At 45.0% G+C, this 19,511-nt stretch overlaps 1 protein-coding gene across 1 annotated transcript; it reads left to right on the top strand.

Moving 5' to 3' along the window:
* Positions 1-199: 199 nt before the first annotated feature.
* Positions 200-775, top strand: LOC131949774 (splicing factor 3A subunit 2-like). The gene has a single exon (XM_059311721.1). The coding sequence runs from the start codon at positions 200-202 to the stop codon at positions 773-775; it is 576 nt and encodes a 191-aa protein (XP_059167704.1).
* Positions 776-19,511: the final 18,736 nt, after the last annotated feature.

The raw sequence follows: 19,511 nt of genomic DNA, 5'->3' as shown, positions 1-19,511 counted from the left end.
GTTTACTCAGCTCAAAAAATGTCTTACACATCTCACACACCCCACGGGCGGGGGAAGGGGGGGGGGGGAAGGGGATCTCCCAACACTCACACCTACCGAACATGCAGTGCCCACACAACCCCCACACTCCCTCACAAAAAAATACACCTTACTGTGTCCCTGAATGTGGCCGATGACATTAAACGCTCGATAAATAGGGATGCAATCATCTTCAGAACTGTGGCCACCCACCGCCCCCAGTGGCCACCCACTGCCCCCTGTGGTCACCCACTGCCCCCTGTGGTCACCCACTGCCCCCTGTGGTCACCCACTGCCCCCTGTGGCCACCCACTGCCCCCTGTGGTCACCCACTGCCCCCTGTGGTCACCCACTGCCCCCTGTGGTCACCCACTGCCCCCTGTGGCCACCCACTGCCCCCTGTGGTCACCCACTGCCCCCTGTGGTCACCCACTGCCCCCTGTGGTCACCCACTGCCCCCTGTGGTCACCCACTGCCCCCTGTGGTCACCCACTGCCCCCTGTGGTCACCCACTGCCCCCTGTGGCCACCCACTGCCCCCTGTGGTCACCCACTGCCCCCTGTGGTCACCCACTGCCCCCTGTGGTCACCCACTGCCCCCTGTGGTCACCCACTGCACCCTGTGGTCACCCACTGCCCCCAGTGGTCACCCACTGCCCCCTGTGGCCACCCACTGCCCCCTGTGGTCACCCACTGCCCCCTGTGGTCACCCACTGCCCCCCTGTGGCCACCCACTGCCCCCTGTGGCCTACATGTAAGTACACCAACCCTGTACTAGCGATGGCACTGGTCAAGCGACTCGACCAGTCACCTAACAGATCACCACACGTTTACAGTACACTGACAGACGAGGTCTGGGTTCGAATCCGACGGGTCACAATTTACACCAGCGTAAACTGTGCCAACAAGTGATGATTTACACTCGTGTAAACGGAGCTAATGTGTTTGAAACAGCCTACTACAGGCTAACACTACCCACAAACCCAAAGTACATAGCGGTTCACCGCGCATGCGTGTTGACCATGTCACTCTCCATTGTTTATCTGTAGCAGACAGGAGACCTAACACAACTGACCCGATGTTTACCTGATGTATGGGGGTGGGTAGGGGGGCAGGAGTGACCACAGATTGAGGGGCGGGAGGCAGGAGTGACCAGAGAATAAGGGAGAAGGGCATGGGATGCCAAAGAATAGGGTAGGCATGATGGACCACCTAATGGGGTAGGAGGCAGGAATGAGGAAGTAAGTTGATGATCGTGCAGTTACTGTGAGTACAATCTAATGACACACATTAATTCGAGCAACTAAAAAATGCACGTTAAAAACCCTGAAACAATTCCATTAAAAGAATTAGAATTTCACCTGCCCATAAAGCACACGTGACAGGAAGCGAGCTGAACCCCGCCATTTTAAAAACATGAGCACCAGCTGACCTGGATGTTTGATGTCCACATTTGGTTCGGTCCGTGCAGTTTTTATCAGCCCTCGAGGTCATCGACCCCGGAGATTATACAACCGGTGATTTCAATTGTGTCCGACCTGCGTCTCATGCTGTGTTGGGTGGGGGGGGGGGGGGGGTAAATGTCTGATGTGCTGTCAGCCAGTCTGTGTGTCCGTCGGTGTGTCCGTCTTTTATTTGAAGTCAAGCAGCGTATGATGTGTGAACGTTGGTGATGTCTTACAGTTTAGTGATGTCTACCACATTAGTGCAAATGAATTAATATAAAAAGGACTTCATGCCCCCCCCCCCCATGAATCAGGTCTGACCCCCCCCCCCAAATGAATCAGGACTGACCCCGTGTTGAGGGTACAGCCCCCCCCCCCCTGGTCCCCGTGTCCGGCACACAAACAGAGCGTGACGTGTTTACCCAAACAATCAGTCAAGCGTGGCTCTCTCAGAGGTCCACGTGTTTATTGCACTCGGCCACACGGCATTTCTCGCGCTAAATTATCTGCTCTTTGTCTCGTGTTATCTGCCCTTTCTTCTCAGATAAATTATCTACCGTCTTCCCCCAGATGCTGACGCTATGTTGAGCGACTTGTGGCCAACAAAATGATGGCCGAGAGAAGAGGGTCTGGATACATTTTGTTGGCCACTTTCTCTCGTGTACGTACTCTGGTGCACTGGGTTTGTGTACACTAATGTACACTTGTTTAAACTTGTGTACCGTGTATTTTGTGTTGTGTCACTTATGTTCTCCTATAATTTTGTCCACGTTAAGACAGAAGTGTGACATTTGGCACCATAAATTAGATACGTGCTATGCTGTCAGCTGACCATTGTCCACTAGACTTGACATCAAGCGTCCAGTGGGGTTTTTTATATTAGAAATGTTTGGCTAAACAAATATTGACCATAGCATTGACATCACAAGGCCAAGGATAATTATCGTAGGCAGGCTTAAACAAATTCAATAAAAAATCACCCCCCCCCCCCACACACACACACGCACAATTTCTAAAAGAAGTAGAAGTTAAAAAGGGAAGAACCATTGGTCAGCAACTGCAGGTCATAAGATCATATTTAATCATCATCCAATTATCATTGTTGAGCAGACGATGACATACGATGACGTGTTAGTTTTTATGGCGCCTGAAATAAAAGTGCAGGCCTTTGTGCGGGGGGCCTGCAGACGTGTACTAAATAACCTCGCTCATTACAGGCGGCGTTAAGGGGGGGATCACCCGCCATCAGGCCGCTCCCCCGGGCCACATTACCGTCAGGAGAAGTCACTCACTGGGGCCTTGTTTACATTCAAACATGCTTCACTCCCCTTTTTGGATGCCCGTTTTATGGCCCTCGGCTCACATGGCCCGTAAAACAGAGCCAGTCAGCTGGTACAGTTGTTGGCCTGACAATAATTCCATCAACATTATTGTAGGGGTGCGTCGTTCCTAAATCTAATTACTGAAACCGATAAATACAGAACCAAATAGCATACATATATATATGTCCAGCAGTGATGCAGTCAGTAGAATATGTCAGTATACAGAAATCTAGCTTTAAAAAGATAACATACAGAATACATATGTGTCCGCTGTAAATGAACAAAAAATAGAAAACATTCGTTTGTGTCAGTTAATAGCCATCTTGTGGTAAATAAAAAAAAACATTTTATTATTTTGCACCAAATGACGCCCCAAAAATATTTGAGCCGCAGTTCGATTGCATTAATTTACACGCCAATGTTGAAATTCCTTTGGGCAATTTACTTTAGAAAAACCTCCCAATTTTTACACGATTCTAGAAGCGATTAGAAGCAGAGAATCTTACATTTCAATTACATGCTGTAAGAGGTCAGGGCGAATACATTGGTCGATATGTACACATATCTGTTTCTTGTTTTCGTTCGTTGTCACGTACACATATATTTTGTTGACCTGTACACATCTGGTCAGTGTGTTGACCTTTACACATCTGGTCAGTGTGTTGATCTGTAAACATCTGGTCAGTGTGTTGACCTTTACACATCTGGTCAGTGTGTTGACCTGTACACATCTGGTCAGTGTGTTGACCTGTAAACATCTGGTCAGTGTGTTGACCTTTACTCATCTGGTCAGTGTGTTGACCTGTAAACATCTGGTCAGTGTGTTGACCTGTAAACATCTGGTCAGTGTGTTGACCTTTACACATCTGGTCAGTGTGTTGACCTGTACACATCTGGTCAGTGTGTTGACCTTTACACATCTGGTCAGTGTGTTGACCTGTACACATCTGGTCAGTGTGTTGACCTTTACACATCTGGTCAGTGTGTTGACCTGTAAACATCTGGTCAGTGTGTTGACCTTTACACATCTGGTCAGTGTGTTGACCTGTAAACATCTGGTCAGTGTGTTGACCTTTACACATCTGGTCAGTGTGTTGACCTGTACACATCTGGTCAGTGTGTTGACCTGTAAACATCTGGTCAGTGTGTTGACCTGTACACATCTGGTCAGTGTGTTGACCTTTACACATCTGGTCAGTGTGTTGACCTGTACACATCTCGACATGGTGTATATTCTGATAGCTTAAGTGAACAAGATTATTCGGTCCTGTTGTTCTAAATATAGCCGTCACGTGAACACACAGGTGGGCAATACCTGACCACCCAGATACGTGACGTCACTGAAAGAAATGTTTTATTGTCACATATGAAGGTCACCAACACATAAAACACATGCGTCATGGCACACACATAGATGACACCGACACACAGACAGACATAAGAACAAAAGCCACTTGAAAGGCTTCCTATATTTGAAAACATGGCCTTTGTTGTAATGTAACAAGACTTGTGATTGGTCAATAAATACATCGACCTACAACAAACGTTTATCACCGTCGATAAAAAAGCTTTTGTTCTGTTTGAGATCAGTCTGGGATGAAATATACAATAAGGTCACCCCACCCCCTCACCCCCCACTCCCCCCCCCTCATCCCCTCATTCTCCAATTCCATTGTATTTTATTCAACATGTTTTTTTTAAAATTTAATTTGTAATATTCAAGTCTTGGAAGCAGGTAAAGTAGAGTTCATCTCCTGTCAAAGAGCTATGATTAAGGTCTTACAAAGCCACCGGACAACCCAGGCACCTGCAGAGTTTCTTCCACGCATCTCTTCGGGGGGGGGGGGGGTGGGCGAAGAAAGTCTACCGCCCCCCGAACGAAATGGAATGTATATAGGAAATATATACTTTTGACAGTGTCCGCCCCCCCCCCCCCCCCCCGAAAATTTCAAGTGCACCCCCGGAGAAAAAAGTCTGGAAGAAACACTGGGCACCAGCTTAGGTACCAATTACCCCCCCCCCCCGCCCTCTTTCTACAGGCTCCGCCTGCCTGCCTTACAGTAAAGTCGAGTTGTATAACGGGATTTGTTTAGCTCCTGGGACTTGTTTCGTACTTTTAGCTCCCGTGACTTGTTTCGTACTTTTAGCTCCTGGGACTTGTTTGTACTGTGATTAGCACCAAACCAACATAAATCCAAATGCACAGTAAACAGCCCACGTGATGATGCATGTTCTCCCACCAACGGTGTGTTAGATGTAAATATCATGTCATGTCCACCCCTCCCCCCCCCCCCCCCCAGCCCAACCCCACCCATACTTTCGCCCCAGGCTCAGCTAAAAAAGCAGCCCACTCCATCCAACCACCGTGTCCTAGTTTCATAAAGCATTGATTCTTTCAAATTTCATCTGTCATTAAGACCCCAATTAGTTGTCTTCCCGCAGTCACCTCCCCTGTCTCCAGCAGGGTAGCGGCCCCTGGATCCACTTCCTTCCTGCCCCCGCCCCTGGACCAACCCAGACCTCTTGTTTTTCTTTCATGATTTCAAATTAGTAAAAACTAGACCACTGCCGGCCTGCTAATGACGTTTAATTGTTAAGCAAATTGGGGAATGAGAGAGTGCGTGTTCACTACGCTCATGCGGGGGGGCTAAAAGTTAGTGGGGGGGGGGGGGGGACACTGAATGCTAGATTGGGGGGGGGGAGGCTGTAATGGATAGCACGCCTAATGGACAACCTTTGTTTCTCTGTTTAATTACTGACCAGGGGCCAATGTGGAGGGTGGCCGGCCAATGTGGAGGGTGGCCGGCCAATTTGATGAACAAACATGCGCGTGCAGAGACGTGTTTGTTGAATATGATTTAATCTGACAGGATTTGAACCGTCTTTCTGCCTTGGGTGGGGGGGGGGGGGGGGTGCGATTCAATGTTTTGTAAAGTTTGGGGAGCCTGACACAACTGGCGCCCTTTTGAACTGTTTTTATGAGCATCATCCCTCATCGCAATCTTAGCCCTCATCACCGTCACATCACCCCTCATCACCATCTTAGCCCTCATCGCCATCTTAGCCCTCATCACCATCTTAGCCCTCATCACCATCACATCACCCCTCATCACCATCTTAGCCCTCATCCGAACAATAAACCAAACCCTCGGGGTAACATTCTGCTGTAAGGGTATGGCTGTAGGGTATGGCTATAGGGTATGGCTGTAGGGTATGGCTGTAGGGTAACATTCTGCTGTAAGGGTATGGCTGTAGGGTAACATTCTTCTGTAAGGGTATGGCTGTAGGGTATGGCTGTAGGGTATGGCTGTAGGGTATGGCTGTAGGGTATGGCTGTAGGGTATGGCTGTAGGGTATGGCTGTAGGGTAACATTCTGCTGTAAGGGTATGGCTGTAGGGTAACATTCTGCTGTAAGGGTATGGCTGTAGGGTAACATTCTGCTGTAAGGGTATGGCTGTAGGGTAACATTCTGCTGTAGGGTATGGCTGTAGGGTAACATTCTGCTGTAGGGTATGGCTGTAGGGTAACATTCTGCTGTAAGGGTATGGCTGTAGGGTAACATTCTGCTGTAGGGTATGGCTGTAGGGTAACATTCTGCTGTAGGGTATGGCTGTAGGGTAACATTCTGCTGTAAGGGTATGGCTGTAGGGTAACGTTCTGCTGTAAGGGTATGGCTTAAGGGTAACATTCTGCTGTAAGGGTATGGCTGTAGGGTAACATTCTGCTGTAAGGGTATGGCTGTAGGGTAACGTTCTGCTGTAAGGGTATGGCTTAAGGGTAACATTCTGCTGTAAGGGTATGGCTGTAGGGTAACATTCTGCTGTAAGGGTATGGCTGTAGGACACAACGATTGTGTTGCTGGATCAGGCTATATTGCAGGTCAGCTATGTAGGAGTGATGTATATTATATATGTATACTATTTGCATAAGCGAGAAGCCCCCCCCCCCCCATCCCTTATACATGTTCTGATAAAATTAACCTATGGCGAAGTGTTTTTTTCTAGATATGTATAGTATACTTGTCGCAACATGTATAGTATACTTGTCGCAACATGTATAGTATACTTGTCGCAACATGTATAGTATACATGTCGCAACATGTATAGTATACTTGTCGCAACATGTATAGTATACTTGTCGCAACATGTACAGTGTATATTTCGCAACATGTATAGTATAGTTGTCGCAACATGTATAGTGTACATGTCGCAACATGTATAGGATACTTGTTGCAACATGTGTACTTGTCGCAAGTGTGAACGCTGTGTTAAAGAACTATGTACACATGCTTGCTAGACACACGTGATGAGTTACTAGATGCATTGAATGGCCAATAGTAATTAATGAGTGAACTAATTAACGGGCTCAAGTGCTAGTCACGTGACAGCAGACAGCGTCTACAGACCCAGTACACAACATCTCTACACTTGGTTCTACGTGGGGGGGGGGGGTGTATCTGGTCTAACAAATTATGCAGGCTGTTTGTTGATCAGTCAAGTTGACCAATCAAGTTGACCTAATATCACTGTGTCCGATTGACGGACGTTGACTCTTTGACCCAATACTATCCACATCTTTCCAACACATTTCATCTCCATCATAGAACCGTTTTATTTATATCTGCGGGTAAACCCAAAACATTGCAATCGCTTTATTTATATCTGCGGGTAAACCCAAAACATTGCAACCGTTTTATTTATATCTGCGGGTACACCCAAAACATTGCAACCGTTTTATTTATATCTGCGGGTACACCCAAAACATTGCAACCGTTTTATTTATATCTGCGGGTACACCCAAAACATTGCAACCGTTTTATTTATATCTGCGGGTACACCCAAAACATTGCAATCATAAATCGAAACAAATATTGACTGTTTTATTAAACAAAACAAAGAGTGCGACATAAAATCATTGGTGCTATAGATCTCAAACAAGAAGCAGACTATTAAAAGTTGGTAGCTTGTAGAAACGTTTGCAAGTCGCAGGTTTTAAAAACTTTGAGGTCCAGTAGCTGTTTGTTCTAGATAAATGAGTTGAGTATCGAACAATCTATGGTTCGATATTTTCATGTCGATTTAACGCAACATGAAACTGACCATAGTAGTATCGATACTTGAGTAACTGTTACTTTATTGTAGAACGATTCTTTAATATCTCGCATCTGTCCGCCTCGGGGGGTGAGGGGTGAGGGCGGGAAGCTGAGATATTAATAGATTTATCACGTGGGATGTCACATGTCAACTCTAAAAATAACATTTATATTTCTAGGAGATGGGTAGGCTTGTTATTGATTGCTTTTAATCTGAAAGTTTTTGGTAGCGGCGTTTGTATGACGCACATTTTGGTAGCGGCGTTTGAATGACGCACATTTTGTTAGAGGCGTTTGTATGACGCACAATTTGGTAGCGGCGTTTGCATGACGCACATTTTGGTAGAGACGTTTGTATGATGCACATTTTGGTAGAGGCGTTTGTTTGACGCACATTTTGGTAGAGGCGTTTGAATGACGCACATTTTGGTAGAGGCGTTTGTTTGACGCACATTTTGGTAGAGGCGTTTGAATGACGCACATTTTGGTAGAGGCGTTTGTTTGACGCACATTTTGGCAACGTTATTTCAAATTGCACGGAGAAGAATTTTAAGTTATTTTGTTGACCTTTTGTTTGTTGCAGATGTCTGAAACTGCATATTGTAGGCAGGGCAAACTTTATTATTTAAATTTCATGTTTGGCAGGTTCGAAATGCGATTTTGGTAGGACTTGTAAGTGTCGTTCTTTCTTATTTGAAATTCGAAATCTCGTTAGCCAGGGAGAGATTGATTTTCGAACTAAATTAATTGTTCTAAACATGATTCACATCGATAATTAACAAAACAAAAAACAACATGGCGGCTATTGGTTTCTAGGCCTTGCTTTAAAATTTTAAAATACCAAGGGTACCCACGTGCAACAATTATCAAATAAGTGAGAACAAACTGTAGGCTTCTTTTTAAAAATATCACAATTTAAAGTGATATACTACAATATGTAGGCTAGCTTAAAGAAAAATATAGCCTACTTTAAATTGTGATATTTGTTTACGATTTTTAAATAACTTATCAATAGCGGAAGTAACTTTTCTATTATATTTTTTCCCAATTTAATAAAAAAATATTAAATTTGGTTTTATAATACTAGCTGGCAAGTAAGAAGACGAGAAGGTAGTGACCTACTTACAAGCTCTATTTATAGCACATAGGTTCAAACAGATTTTAACTGATTAATCTTTTAGGATAATATTTTTATCACTCGACCATCAAGCCACCAGGATAATATTTTTATCCCTAGACCACAGACCACTAGGATATTTTTATCCCTAGATCACCAAACCACTAGGATAATATTTTTATCCCTAGAACTATCCCCAATGTCTTGGGTGATACGGGCGGTACTCAAGAGCCCCCCCCCCCGTCCCCCCGTCCACAGCCTACCCTCGTGTATTAGCATACAAATGTCGCGAGAATACAAATGTCGCGAGCATACAAATGGCGCGTGCATGTGTGCTATGATATGGTGTAAAGGCCGTGCTATGATATGGTGTCAAGGCCGTGCTATGATATGGTGTAAAGGCCGTGCTATGATATGGTGTCAAGGCCGTGCTATGATATGCTGTCAAGGCCGTGGACGTGGACAAATGGCGGGCTGTATGAGCAACCCTCCCCGGGGGTGGGGCGGTGAGAGACGAGTGACCAAATATGCAAATGTCGGGACAAGAACTTGGTGCCAGAGTTTGGTCCAGACCTTAATGATGATGGAACTCAGAGCTGTGATTGGTGGCCGGTAATTAATTTATGCGTGATGACCCTGTGGCCAAGCAGGATTAGGTTTCTACGAAAGTCTGGCGCCTGGGTGTCAGGCCATTCGTTCATTAATTAAACAAATACTCAAACTTTTATAATCATACTAATTACATGCGCTGGGATGTTGCACAGTTTTTAGCTAAAAATAGAAACAATCGTTGGGCTAAACTTGGAAGGTTTGAAACAGTTTAGCGACCAACGCTTTCTGAAAATGTTCGTAGTTTTTTTGTTTTTTTTTACTTATTTCATTGCTTTAAAATATTATTATAATAGTTGGAGGATTGTTGTATCAATACGTCTAAATTCCATCCCAGTTGCTTCAAATGCCGTTTTTGTTCATAGTTAAGGCAAAATCATCAAGTATGACTTAATTAATGAGCACATTAAAGAGATTGGTTTAATTGCATGTATCGAACACATGTTTAGAACAAATGTATCTAACAAATGTATCCAACAAATGTATCCAACAAATGTATCCAACAAATGACTCCAACAAACATGCGCTAGTTGGAAGCTATGGATATTTCTGTGTGTGGTCGTGTTCGTTATTTAAAGAGATAAGAATCGAGTACTATTCTAGGAATCGAGTACTGTTCTACTGACGTCTGCCTAAGTTGAGCTGACATGAGGGGGGAGGGGGGGTTGGCAGTAATTGGACCAATCACGTGGCCAGATAAGTACTTGGTCACGTGATGCACTGCAACTAAATCTGGCCCACATCGCCTAAAAGTCTGTCAATGACGTCACACAATCTGACCCAGAGCGCCTAAAAGTCTGTCAATGACGTAGCTCTCACACAACCCCCACCGCCTAAAAGTCTGTCAATGACGTCACACAATCTGGCCCACACCGCCTAAAAGTCTGTCAATGACGTCACACAATCTGGCCCACACCGCCTAAAAGTCTGTCAATGACGTCACACAATCTGGCCCACACCGCCTAAAATTCTGTCAATGACGTCACACAATCTGGCCCACACCGCCTAAAAGTCTGTCAATGACGTCACACAATCTGGCCCACACCGCCTAAAATTCTGTCAATGACGTCACACAATCTGGCCCACACCGCCTAAAAGTCTGTCAATGACGTCACACAATCTGGCCCACAGCGCCTAAAAGTCTGTCAATGACGTCACACAATCTGGCCCACACCGCCTAAAAGTCTGTCAATGACGTCACACAATCTGGCCCACACCGCCTAAAAGTCTGTCAATGACGTCACACAATCTGGCCCACACCGCCTAAAAGTCTGTCAATGACGTCACACAATCTGGCCCACACCGCCTAAAAGTCTGTCAATGACGTCACACAATCTGGCCCACACCGCCTAAAAGTCTGTCAATGACGTCACACAATCTGGCCCACACCGCCTAAAAGTCTGTCAATGACGTAGCTCTCACACAACCCACACTGCCACAAGACTTGCAGTGCCGGCACTATTTCCGGAATTCTCCCCAGTCGTCTGCCGGACGCGCCCCTCCCGGGAAGTGTTGGTCCATTATTTGAGCCGGTCACGTGGTCCGGCCACACATCACGTGCTTGTTTACATCATCGGGGCGTATCTTGTCACGTAATATCCGGCTGTCAGATGCTTGTCACGTGATCATTCAACGATCACACGAACTTTCTTTTGTCTTTCCAGACCGTGAGCCCCCCCCCCCTCCCCCTACTTAGGGCCCGCACCAATGATTCACGCCTCCCGCCCCCCCCCCCCCCTGTCATTTAGTAAAGCCCATTAGTAACGAGAAACACAAACTTTCCGACAGTTCAGCTGTAGGAAACTTTCCGACGTGGCTATCACTAAAACATGAAACTGGTGTCACATATGCAGCATCCGTGCTTAACCCTACACCTCGCTCTGCAACCTCTATGGGGCGCTGTAAACCACATCTACACACCCCTGTATGGGGCGCTGTAAACTACATCTACCCACCCCTGTATGGGGCGCTGTAAACTACATCTACCCACCCCTGTATGGGGCGCTGTAAACTACATCTACCCACCCCTCTAGGGGCGCTGTAAACTACATCTACCCACCCCTCTAGGGGCGCATTAAAGGTAAACGGAAAAAAAGTCACAGGAAAAAAAAAACACAGAAAAAAGTCACAGTTTTTGCTAGGAAAAAAAGTCACAGAAAAAAAGTCACAGTGGAAAAATTTTATCGGAAAAAAAGTCACAGAAATAAAGTCACAGAAAAAAAGTCACAAAAATCTTTTTAGAAATATTTTTATTAATTTGTTAAGAATTGTAAAATTTTGTATGTTCATTGTTGTGGGTTGTATTTTTTGATAGCATAAATTATTTATGGAGGTTAAAAGCATTATGATTTATAACAATTGTAAGTAAAAATACTCTAAGATAATTAACACATCAATCTCAACATTTGTTATGTATTTAGTTAAATACGCGGTAGAAAAGTTAATTATAAAAGACATTTAGGCACATTTTCCGTAGGCTATTCTTTGGTCGGCCTCTCCGCAGTAGGCATTGTCCGAACATATTTTGTGTTGTTGACGTTATGCGTCATCGACAGCCTTTGAACCTTGTCGGCTTTCTGTTTTGATCTTAAGTTTTGTTATGTCATGAGCGTGATAAATGTGGGTAGTAAAGGTGGTTGAACTAATCATAACTATTGTTGCCATGAGTTGAGGGCAGCAAGTCAGATGAACTTACCATTTCACGGTAATTTAATATTGGTATTTAAAAAAAACACGATGAAAACGTGGACTTTGGAGCATTCTATTAAATGCTACTAATCTTAAGTTTAAAATAATTACAATCTACATACTTCATAATAAATATTTTTAGATGAATTATAAAAATTCCTATACAGCCTAGACACATTACATCACATTTAATTAATCCTAAGCTAATTTGCACTCTCTAAATTTACATCACATTTAATTAATCCTAAGCTAAGTTGCACTCTCTAAATATTTAATACATACAAGTATTAACAAATATCATGCAAATATATATTTGTGACTTTTTTTCCTGTGACTTTTTTTCCTGTGACTTTTTTTCTGTGTTTTTTTTTCCTGTGTTTTTACTTTCTCGTATATACGAAGTATAGAGAAAGTCTTGTAATCGTGCAAAAAAAAAAAATCGAGATTTTTGCAAATCTCGACGTTTTGCATCTCACTGATACGGAAAAACATAATTTTGCAATCTTGTCCGTATGTCTGTGTGTCTGTGTGTGTGTGTGTCAGTGTGTAAACACGATAACTTGAGTACCGTTACAGCTAGGTTGATGAAATTTCATATATAAGTATTTAATCAAAATCGTAGATCCGTATCAACTTTTGAGCGATTTCCGATAACCGGAAGTGGTACTTTTCCTACTTTGAATTTTTCAAAAGCCTATAACTTGAGTACTATTTCAGATAGATAAATGAAATTTCATACGTAAGTAAAAGATCTAATTCTCTACCTTCTGTCAAATTTTGAGTCATTTCCGTTGACTGGAAGTAGTACTTTACGCTACTTCCGATTTCTCAAAAAACTAATGTAAATTTTAAAAGTAATAATAATATTGCGCACTATTAAGCGCTTTTTTATTTCACGTTCACTTGGTGTGCAATTAATTTGTCTACGAGATTTTATTCTATTTTTAAAACTTTAAGTATTTAAAATGGATTAAAATCATGTCTATAGCCCGAGTTCCCATCCCCTGTTATTTTATATAAGAATATTCGAGAAAGTTTAGGGGAGATCACTCCCGGTTTATTTTTTCCTGTGACTTTTTTTCCTACAATCGCATTAAACTACATCTACCCACCCCTCTATGGGGCGCTGTAAACTACATCTACACACCCCTGGAGTGTACTGGGGTGCTCCCAGTTACACCCCCACATACCCTCCTGTGTAAAATGACGTCAGAAAAAGGGTGAGTTGTTTAATTTATTCAAGAACGTCCAGTTTATGTTTCCTTAGCGCGCCGTAGCAGGGAGTGATCATTGTTTTTATACCGCATAGTGTGGGGAGATCTCGTTGTTTTATACCGCATAGTGTGGGGAGATCTCGTTGTTTTATGTCAGAGAATTCCAGATTTTTATCCGCGTGCTTTATTACAGTCACGTGGGGGCCTTTTGTTATTAATGCCGCCATTTTTTTTCTTTGATTGTGTCCTGCTATTGTGTCAGGACTGGCATAATTTCACGGCGCCATGTTGATTCATCGCGCTGCAGATTTTTTAGAGGGGGGGGGGGTGGCCGTCAGACATGGTGGTCAGACAGCCGATATGTTGATCAGGTACTGACACCCTGCATGCTGACACACTGCGTGCTGACATACTGACACACTGCCTACTGACACCATGACACCATGACTACTGACACCCTGCCTACACTACCCTGTCCACTTCACCCCGCCAACACAAACACTCCTAATGACACCAATGTCCGAATGTAATTATCTGTCATTAGCCTTTTAATTAGAAATTTTGAAATTAATTAGATCATAATTAGTTCTGTCTATGTGGTGGGCGGTGGTATATGTGTGTCATGTGTTTGTGTGTGTGGGTTTTATGTGTGTGGGGTGGCGGTATGGGTGTGGGATGGTGGTCTGTGTGGGGTGACGGTGTGTGGATGGTATGGTCACATGCTGAGGTGACAGTCTATGGGTGTGTGGGGTCTGTGGGGTGACGGTGTGTGGGTGGTATGGTCACATGATGAGGTGACAGTCTATGGGTGTGTGGGGTGTGTGGACGCAGGGTGAGCCCCATCAAGGGAGAGCACCCGGCCCTTGAGGTGAAATCGTCTGCTCCTCTGACCCGGTACTAACAATGTTTGCCCCCCCCCCCCTCCCCCCCAAGCTGTGGCCAATCACTACAGCTTTAGGCTGCAGGTAGATATACTCCGGCTGCCGGCTCTCGAGACCCCCACCTAACCGGTTCTTATACGTCCCGGTATGCCGGTTGTCATATCAGTGGGTCTGTGAGCTCCCCCCCCCTCCCCCACCCCCCTTCCCCAAACGTCCGATCGTCTTCTCTTTGTCTCTAAAGAAATAATGGGCTCCTGACAAAGGAATAATTCTAAGCGCTCTTGTAAGCATCTTTTAGCGCTGGTCAAAATATTGAGGACAAACACTCGTCTCTCCCCGGCCTGAGTCGGGCCTTTGTCTGTTGGTGTGGCCACCGCTAGGGGGCGCTAGGCTGCCGGCGGCCGCTAGGGGGCGCGAGTACATCATGCTGTCACCGCCTTAATGAGCCGCTGTTTCTGCTGTGTTTGCAGGAGGAAATTGCGAGTGGACACCACTAGACTAATGTCCACTACCATTTCCTGGACTCGTGGACGCCAATAAATTTCAGCTCCGGAGCTTGAGCTCTGAAAGTCTCCCCGCACCTCGCTCAGACAGAAATAAATCATAGGCGATAAGGGACAACAGGAAATAAAACAAGCAAGACGGGAAGACACCGCTCCCCCCCCTGTACACCACCCCACTCCCCTCGTGTACCACACCCCACCACCCCCCATATGTACCCCATACATGCAGTGTTTCATTCTGGCATCTTTCCGGGGTGGGGGGCGGGGGGTGGGGGTGGCACTTTATCATTTACTTTAGGTGGTTTCGAACCAGAGCAGTCAATATTTCAAAGAAACGTTTTAACGTTAGCGTCATATGTGTATATATGTTAACAACATCGTGTTCAACTCTGCGTTGTACCAACTCACCCCTACCCACAAAGCACTATTTATCCCTCCCCCACCCATCCCATACATATTATAGTTATCAATATTGAGACAAATATTTGACCAGTAATAGACCGCGCCCTAAGCCACACCCTCCCCACACCTGATTAAGTTACACGTAAAACCACCAAGGACTGATTGAATAATGACAAGAAAGCCGTTTGATTTCTGGAGTTTTCCATTAAAAGATTTCCAGCAAATTTTTGTCCCGAGTTTGACATCTCAGTCACGTCCTAAACGCCGCATCAATCCATTAAAATGCAAATATGGCAATGTTTGAAAGCGATGTCACAAATAGTACCAAACTGTTTCGGGAAAATCGAATCAGCGCGCAAAGTTGAACGGGAAACTCCGATAAGCGTGCCGCGCCACTGGCAGCTTTTTGCCATTGAGTCGTGTCCCCCCCCCCCCCCCCCTCCAGTTGATAAAATTAATTTCATATTTGAGCTCGCCTAGAGGTACGAAACTACAGTGTCCCAAAGCGTTTCTGTCACGTGATTATAAAATATGATCGTTTTCTGGGCTTATGGTACCCATGACACCAACCGCAGCTAATGCCGGGTGTCCAGGGGTTAAGGGCTGTGTTGGACACACCCGTGTCAGACGTAGGTCTTGTTAGGTCGCTTCATCTTTTGATGGCGGCCCCTGAGCTGTGAGCTTAAACGATTGAGCTGATTAGCTGTAGGTAATAAAACACTGTGTAATGCCAGTAGAGGGTTAAGATGTAAGTAATAAAACATCGACAGCGTCGGGAGTTGGAGTGTTAAAGTAAGAATAATGGCGCTCGCTGGGCGGTAATGGGGTTAACTTGACGCGCAAATGTGAACGGTGCAGAAACCGGTGCAGTCATATAAACTGGTGCAGTCATATATAACATGGTGCAGTCATACAAAACAATAATTTTGTTGATGTGTTTCAGACACTCACATACACCAGTGGGCGAAAGACACACGTGCACATATACACACACTAACACCCACATATACACACACCATCACCCACATAAACACACACCGACATCCACATAAACACACATCAACATCCACATAAACACACACCATCACCCACATAAACACACACCGACACCCACATAAACACACAGCAACACACACATAAACACACACCAACACCCACATAAACACACACCAACACCCACATAAACACACACCATCACCCACATAAACACACACCGACACCCACATAAACACACACCGACACCCACATAAACATACACCAACACCCATATAAACACACACTAACATCCACATAAACACACACCAACACCCACATAAACACACACAACATCAACATAAATACACATCGACACCCACATAAACACACACCAACACCCACATAAACACACACAACATCAACATAAATACACACCGACACCCACATAAACATACACCAACACCCATATAAACACACACTAACATCCACATAAACACACACCAACACCCACATAAACACACACAACATCAACATAAATACACATCGACACCCACATAAACACACACACCGACACCCACATAAACACACACCAACATCCACATAAACACACACCAACACCCACATAAACACACACCAACACCCACATAAACACACACCAACATCCACATAAACACACACCAACACCCACATAAACACACACCAACACCCACATAAACACACACCAACATCCACATAAACACACACCAACACCCACATAAACACACACCAACACCCACATAAACACACACCAACACCCACATAAACACACACCAACACCCACATAAACACACACCAACACCCACATAAACACACACCAACACCACCCACACAACATATTATACTATACATTCAAACTTCATGTTGTTGTCAGTCAGATTTGATCTGTCTTAGACGGTCAGTCAGTTCCATGATTTAGTCAGTCATGTTCCATTTGTCACAGTCAGCTCCATGTTTTAGTCAGTCATGTTCCATCTGTCACAGTCAGCTCCATGTTTTAGTCAGTCATGTTCCATTTGTCACAGTCAGCTCCATGTTTTAGTCAGTTATGTTTTATCTGTCACAGTCAGCTCCATGTTTTAGTCAGTTATGTTTTATCTGTCACAGTCAGCTCCATGTTTTAGTCAGTTATGTTTTATCTGTCACAGACAGTCAGACAGCGACCTGACGGTGGCACCGCCCTTATGCTAATGAGAACATTTCTCTTGAAACAATTAGACGGGCCCAAATGCTCATCTCTAATTTGACGAATCCTCCCGTTCTTGTCATTTTCTATATTTATCCCTTGGGGGCTCTGAGAAGGGTGGGGTGGGAAAAGCTAAGGGTGGGGGGAGCGGTGGCTGGGGGTGGGGCGGTGGCTATCGAGCCTGGGTAACACTCACGCAAAATAAAGTGATTTTAAAACGGTTTCGCGCCAATTTTCTTGCAATTCGTGGTTTTTGTGCCCAGGAGCAAACAAGCTAGGGGTGGGGAGGGGGGGAGGGGGGGGGGGGTGCCACTACCTCTTTACGGGAGGGGCGGGCGGCTCTTTCCATTCATTGCTTCTAATTATACTGGCCCGTCTAAAAGCTATGTGAGAAATTGCTATGCAAAGAGAATATTCTTGAAGGCAATTACATCGAGAAGTGGATTTTCCAACGTTTAATTACGAGCCACGGCGAACGATGTGTGCGGCCCTTTGAGCCGCACGTTGTGCTAGAGTTTGAGGGGTGTGTGCGGCCCAATGAGCCGCAGTTCGATCAGGAGTGAGAGACGTGTGCGGCCCGTTGAGCCGTCCTGCTAGCGCACTGACCGCTGGTCAAGCTGCCCCCAGCCGCGACAAGATTACCCAGCCGGCAACATGACAGACGCGGGGTTTATGGACACAGGTCGGGAATGATGACGTAAGGAGGATGTAGATTTAATTAAGATAGGGGCCGCCCCACCCTCGGGCTGACACTCGGGGACATAAGTCATTTTCATCATTCTCAGAGTGATCCCCCCCCCCCACCCAATCATGTGGAGAGATACAGCGAGGTAAACAGGAAGTGCTGCATCTTCATCTCATTACAGGAGGGGGGAGGGAGTTTGGCCTTTTATTAAAGCTAGATTGACATGAATATCAGGAGAATTGATGAGCTAAACTTGTTTTATGTTTGTTTGCAAACGTATTTATTTCCAAGTGCGTTGATTAAGTCAAGTTTCAATATAAGTACTTAAGTCAAGAGCAAGTATAAATAATTAAGTCAATCTGAAAACCTAATCAGCCCACCTAATCAGCCCAACTAATCAGCCCACCTAACCAGCCTACCTAACCAGCCCCCCTAACCAGCCCACCTAATCAGCCCACCTAATCAGCCCAACTTAAGAGTCACTTTTGTAAAGTCAATAATCAAACGTGATTTTTAATGAAGTCATACAACACAAACTACCCCCGTATTATGAATTCATACACCCCCCCTCCCCCTCTAATGAAGTCATACAACTCCCCTCCCCCTCTATAAGCCCCCCCCCCTCTAGTGTCGCCAATGGTCCTACCAGCATAAACCTATGTCCTGATTAGCATCGAAATGTCCTACAATCTGCCGAGTACATCCTGGTGCCATTTCATCCAATGCCCATCACGCTCATATGCCTTTCACATCAAATATTCATAAAGTCTCAGGTCACGTGGTCAGTCACTGCGGACACGCGCAACCCATCATTTCAGGGCCATCTTGAGCCATCTTTAGTGAGCCATCTTGAGCCATCTTTAGTGAGCCTATCTTGAGCCCTGAGTTTATCTACGGCTTGTTGGAGTCCGTATCGTGTGCCAATCTGCTCCGTTTTCTCGGGTCAAATGGCCCATTGAGCTGCTCACTCTCAGCCATGTTTTCTATCTGACCATCACGTGCATTGGTCACTCGGGTCATGAGTCACGAGTTAAAAAAATTAATACAGTCCTGAGTCACGAGTTAAAAATCTGACATTCCAGATTTTTGGAGCAGCCTTAACCCCCCTTAACCTCCCTACACAACGGTAATACAAAAAAAAAAACATGTTGAATATAAAGATAAAATTTAAACATAATTTGCAAAACAGAAAAATTATCAAAATAATGCGTCACAACAACCACGCCTTCTCTCTACGCCCCCCCCCCCCCTCCCCAACCCCTGACCTAGATTTGGCTTCATCTGAAACTTTCTCACACGTTTAAACTTGAATTTAGATCACAAACACACACATATACA

The sequence above is a fragment of the Physella acuta genome, unplaced genomic scaffold (genome assembly GCF_028476545.2).
Source record: "Physella acuta isolate Inbredline_101_S28 unplaced genomic scaffold, ASM2847654v3 ptg000714l, whole genome shotgun sequence".
Classification (NCBI taxonomy): Eukaryota; Metazoa; Mollusca; class Gastropoda; family Physidae; genus Physella; species Physella acuta.
This window is presented reverse-complemented; position numbering and strand designations above follow the sequence as displayed.

Bases quoted from the DNA above. Each gene is read 5' to 3' on its own strand.
- LOC131949774 (XM_059311721.1), top strand. From the start codon at position 200: ATGCAATCATCTTCAGAACTGTGGCCACCCACCGCCCCCAGTGGCCAC.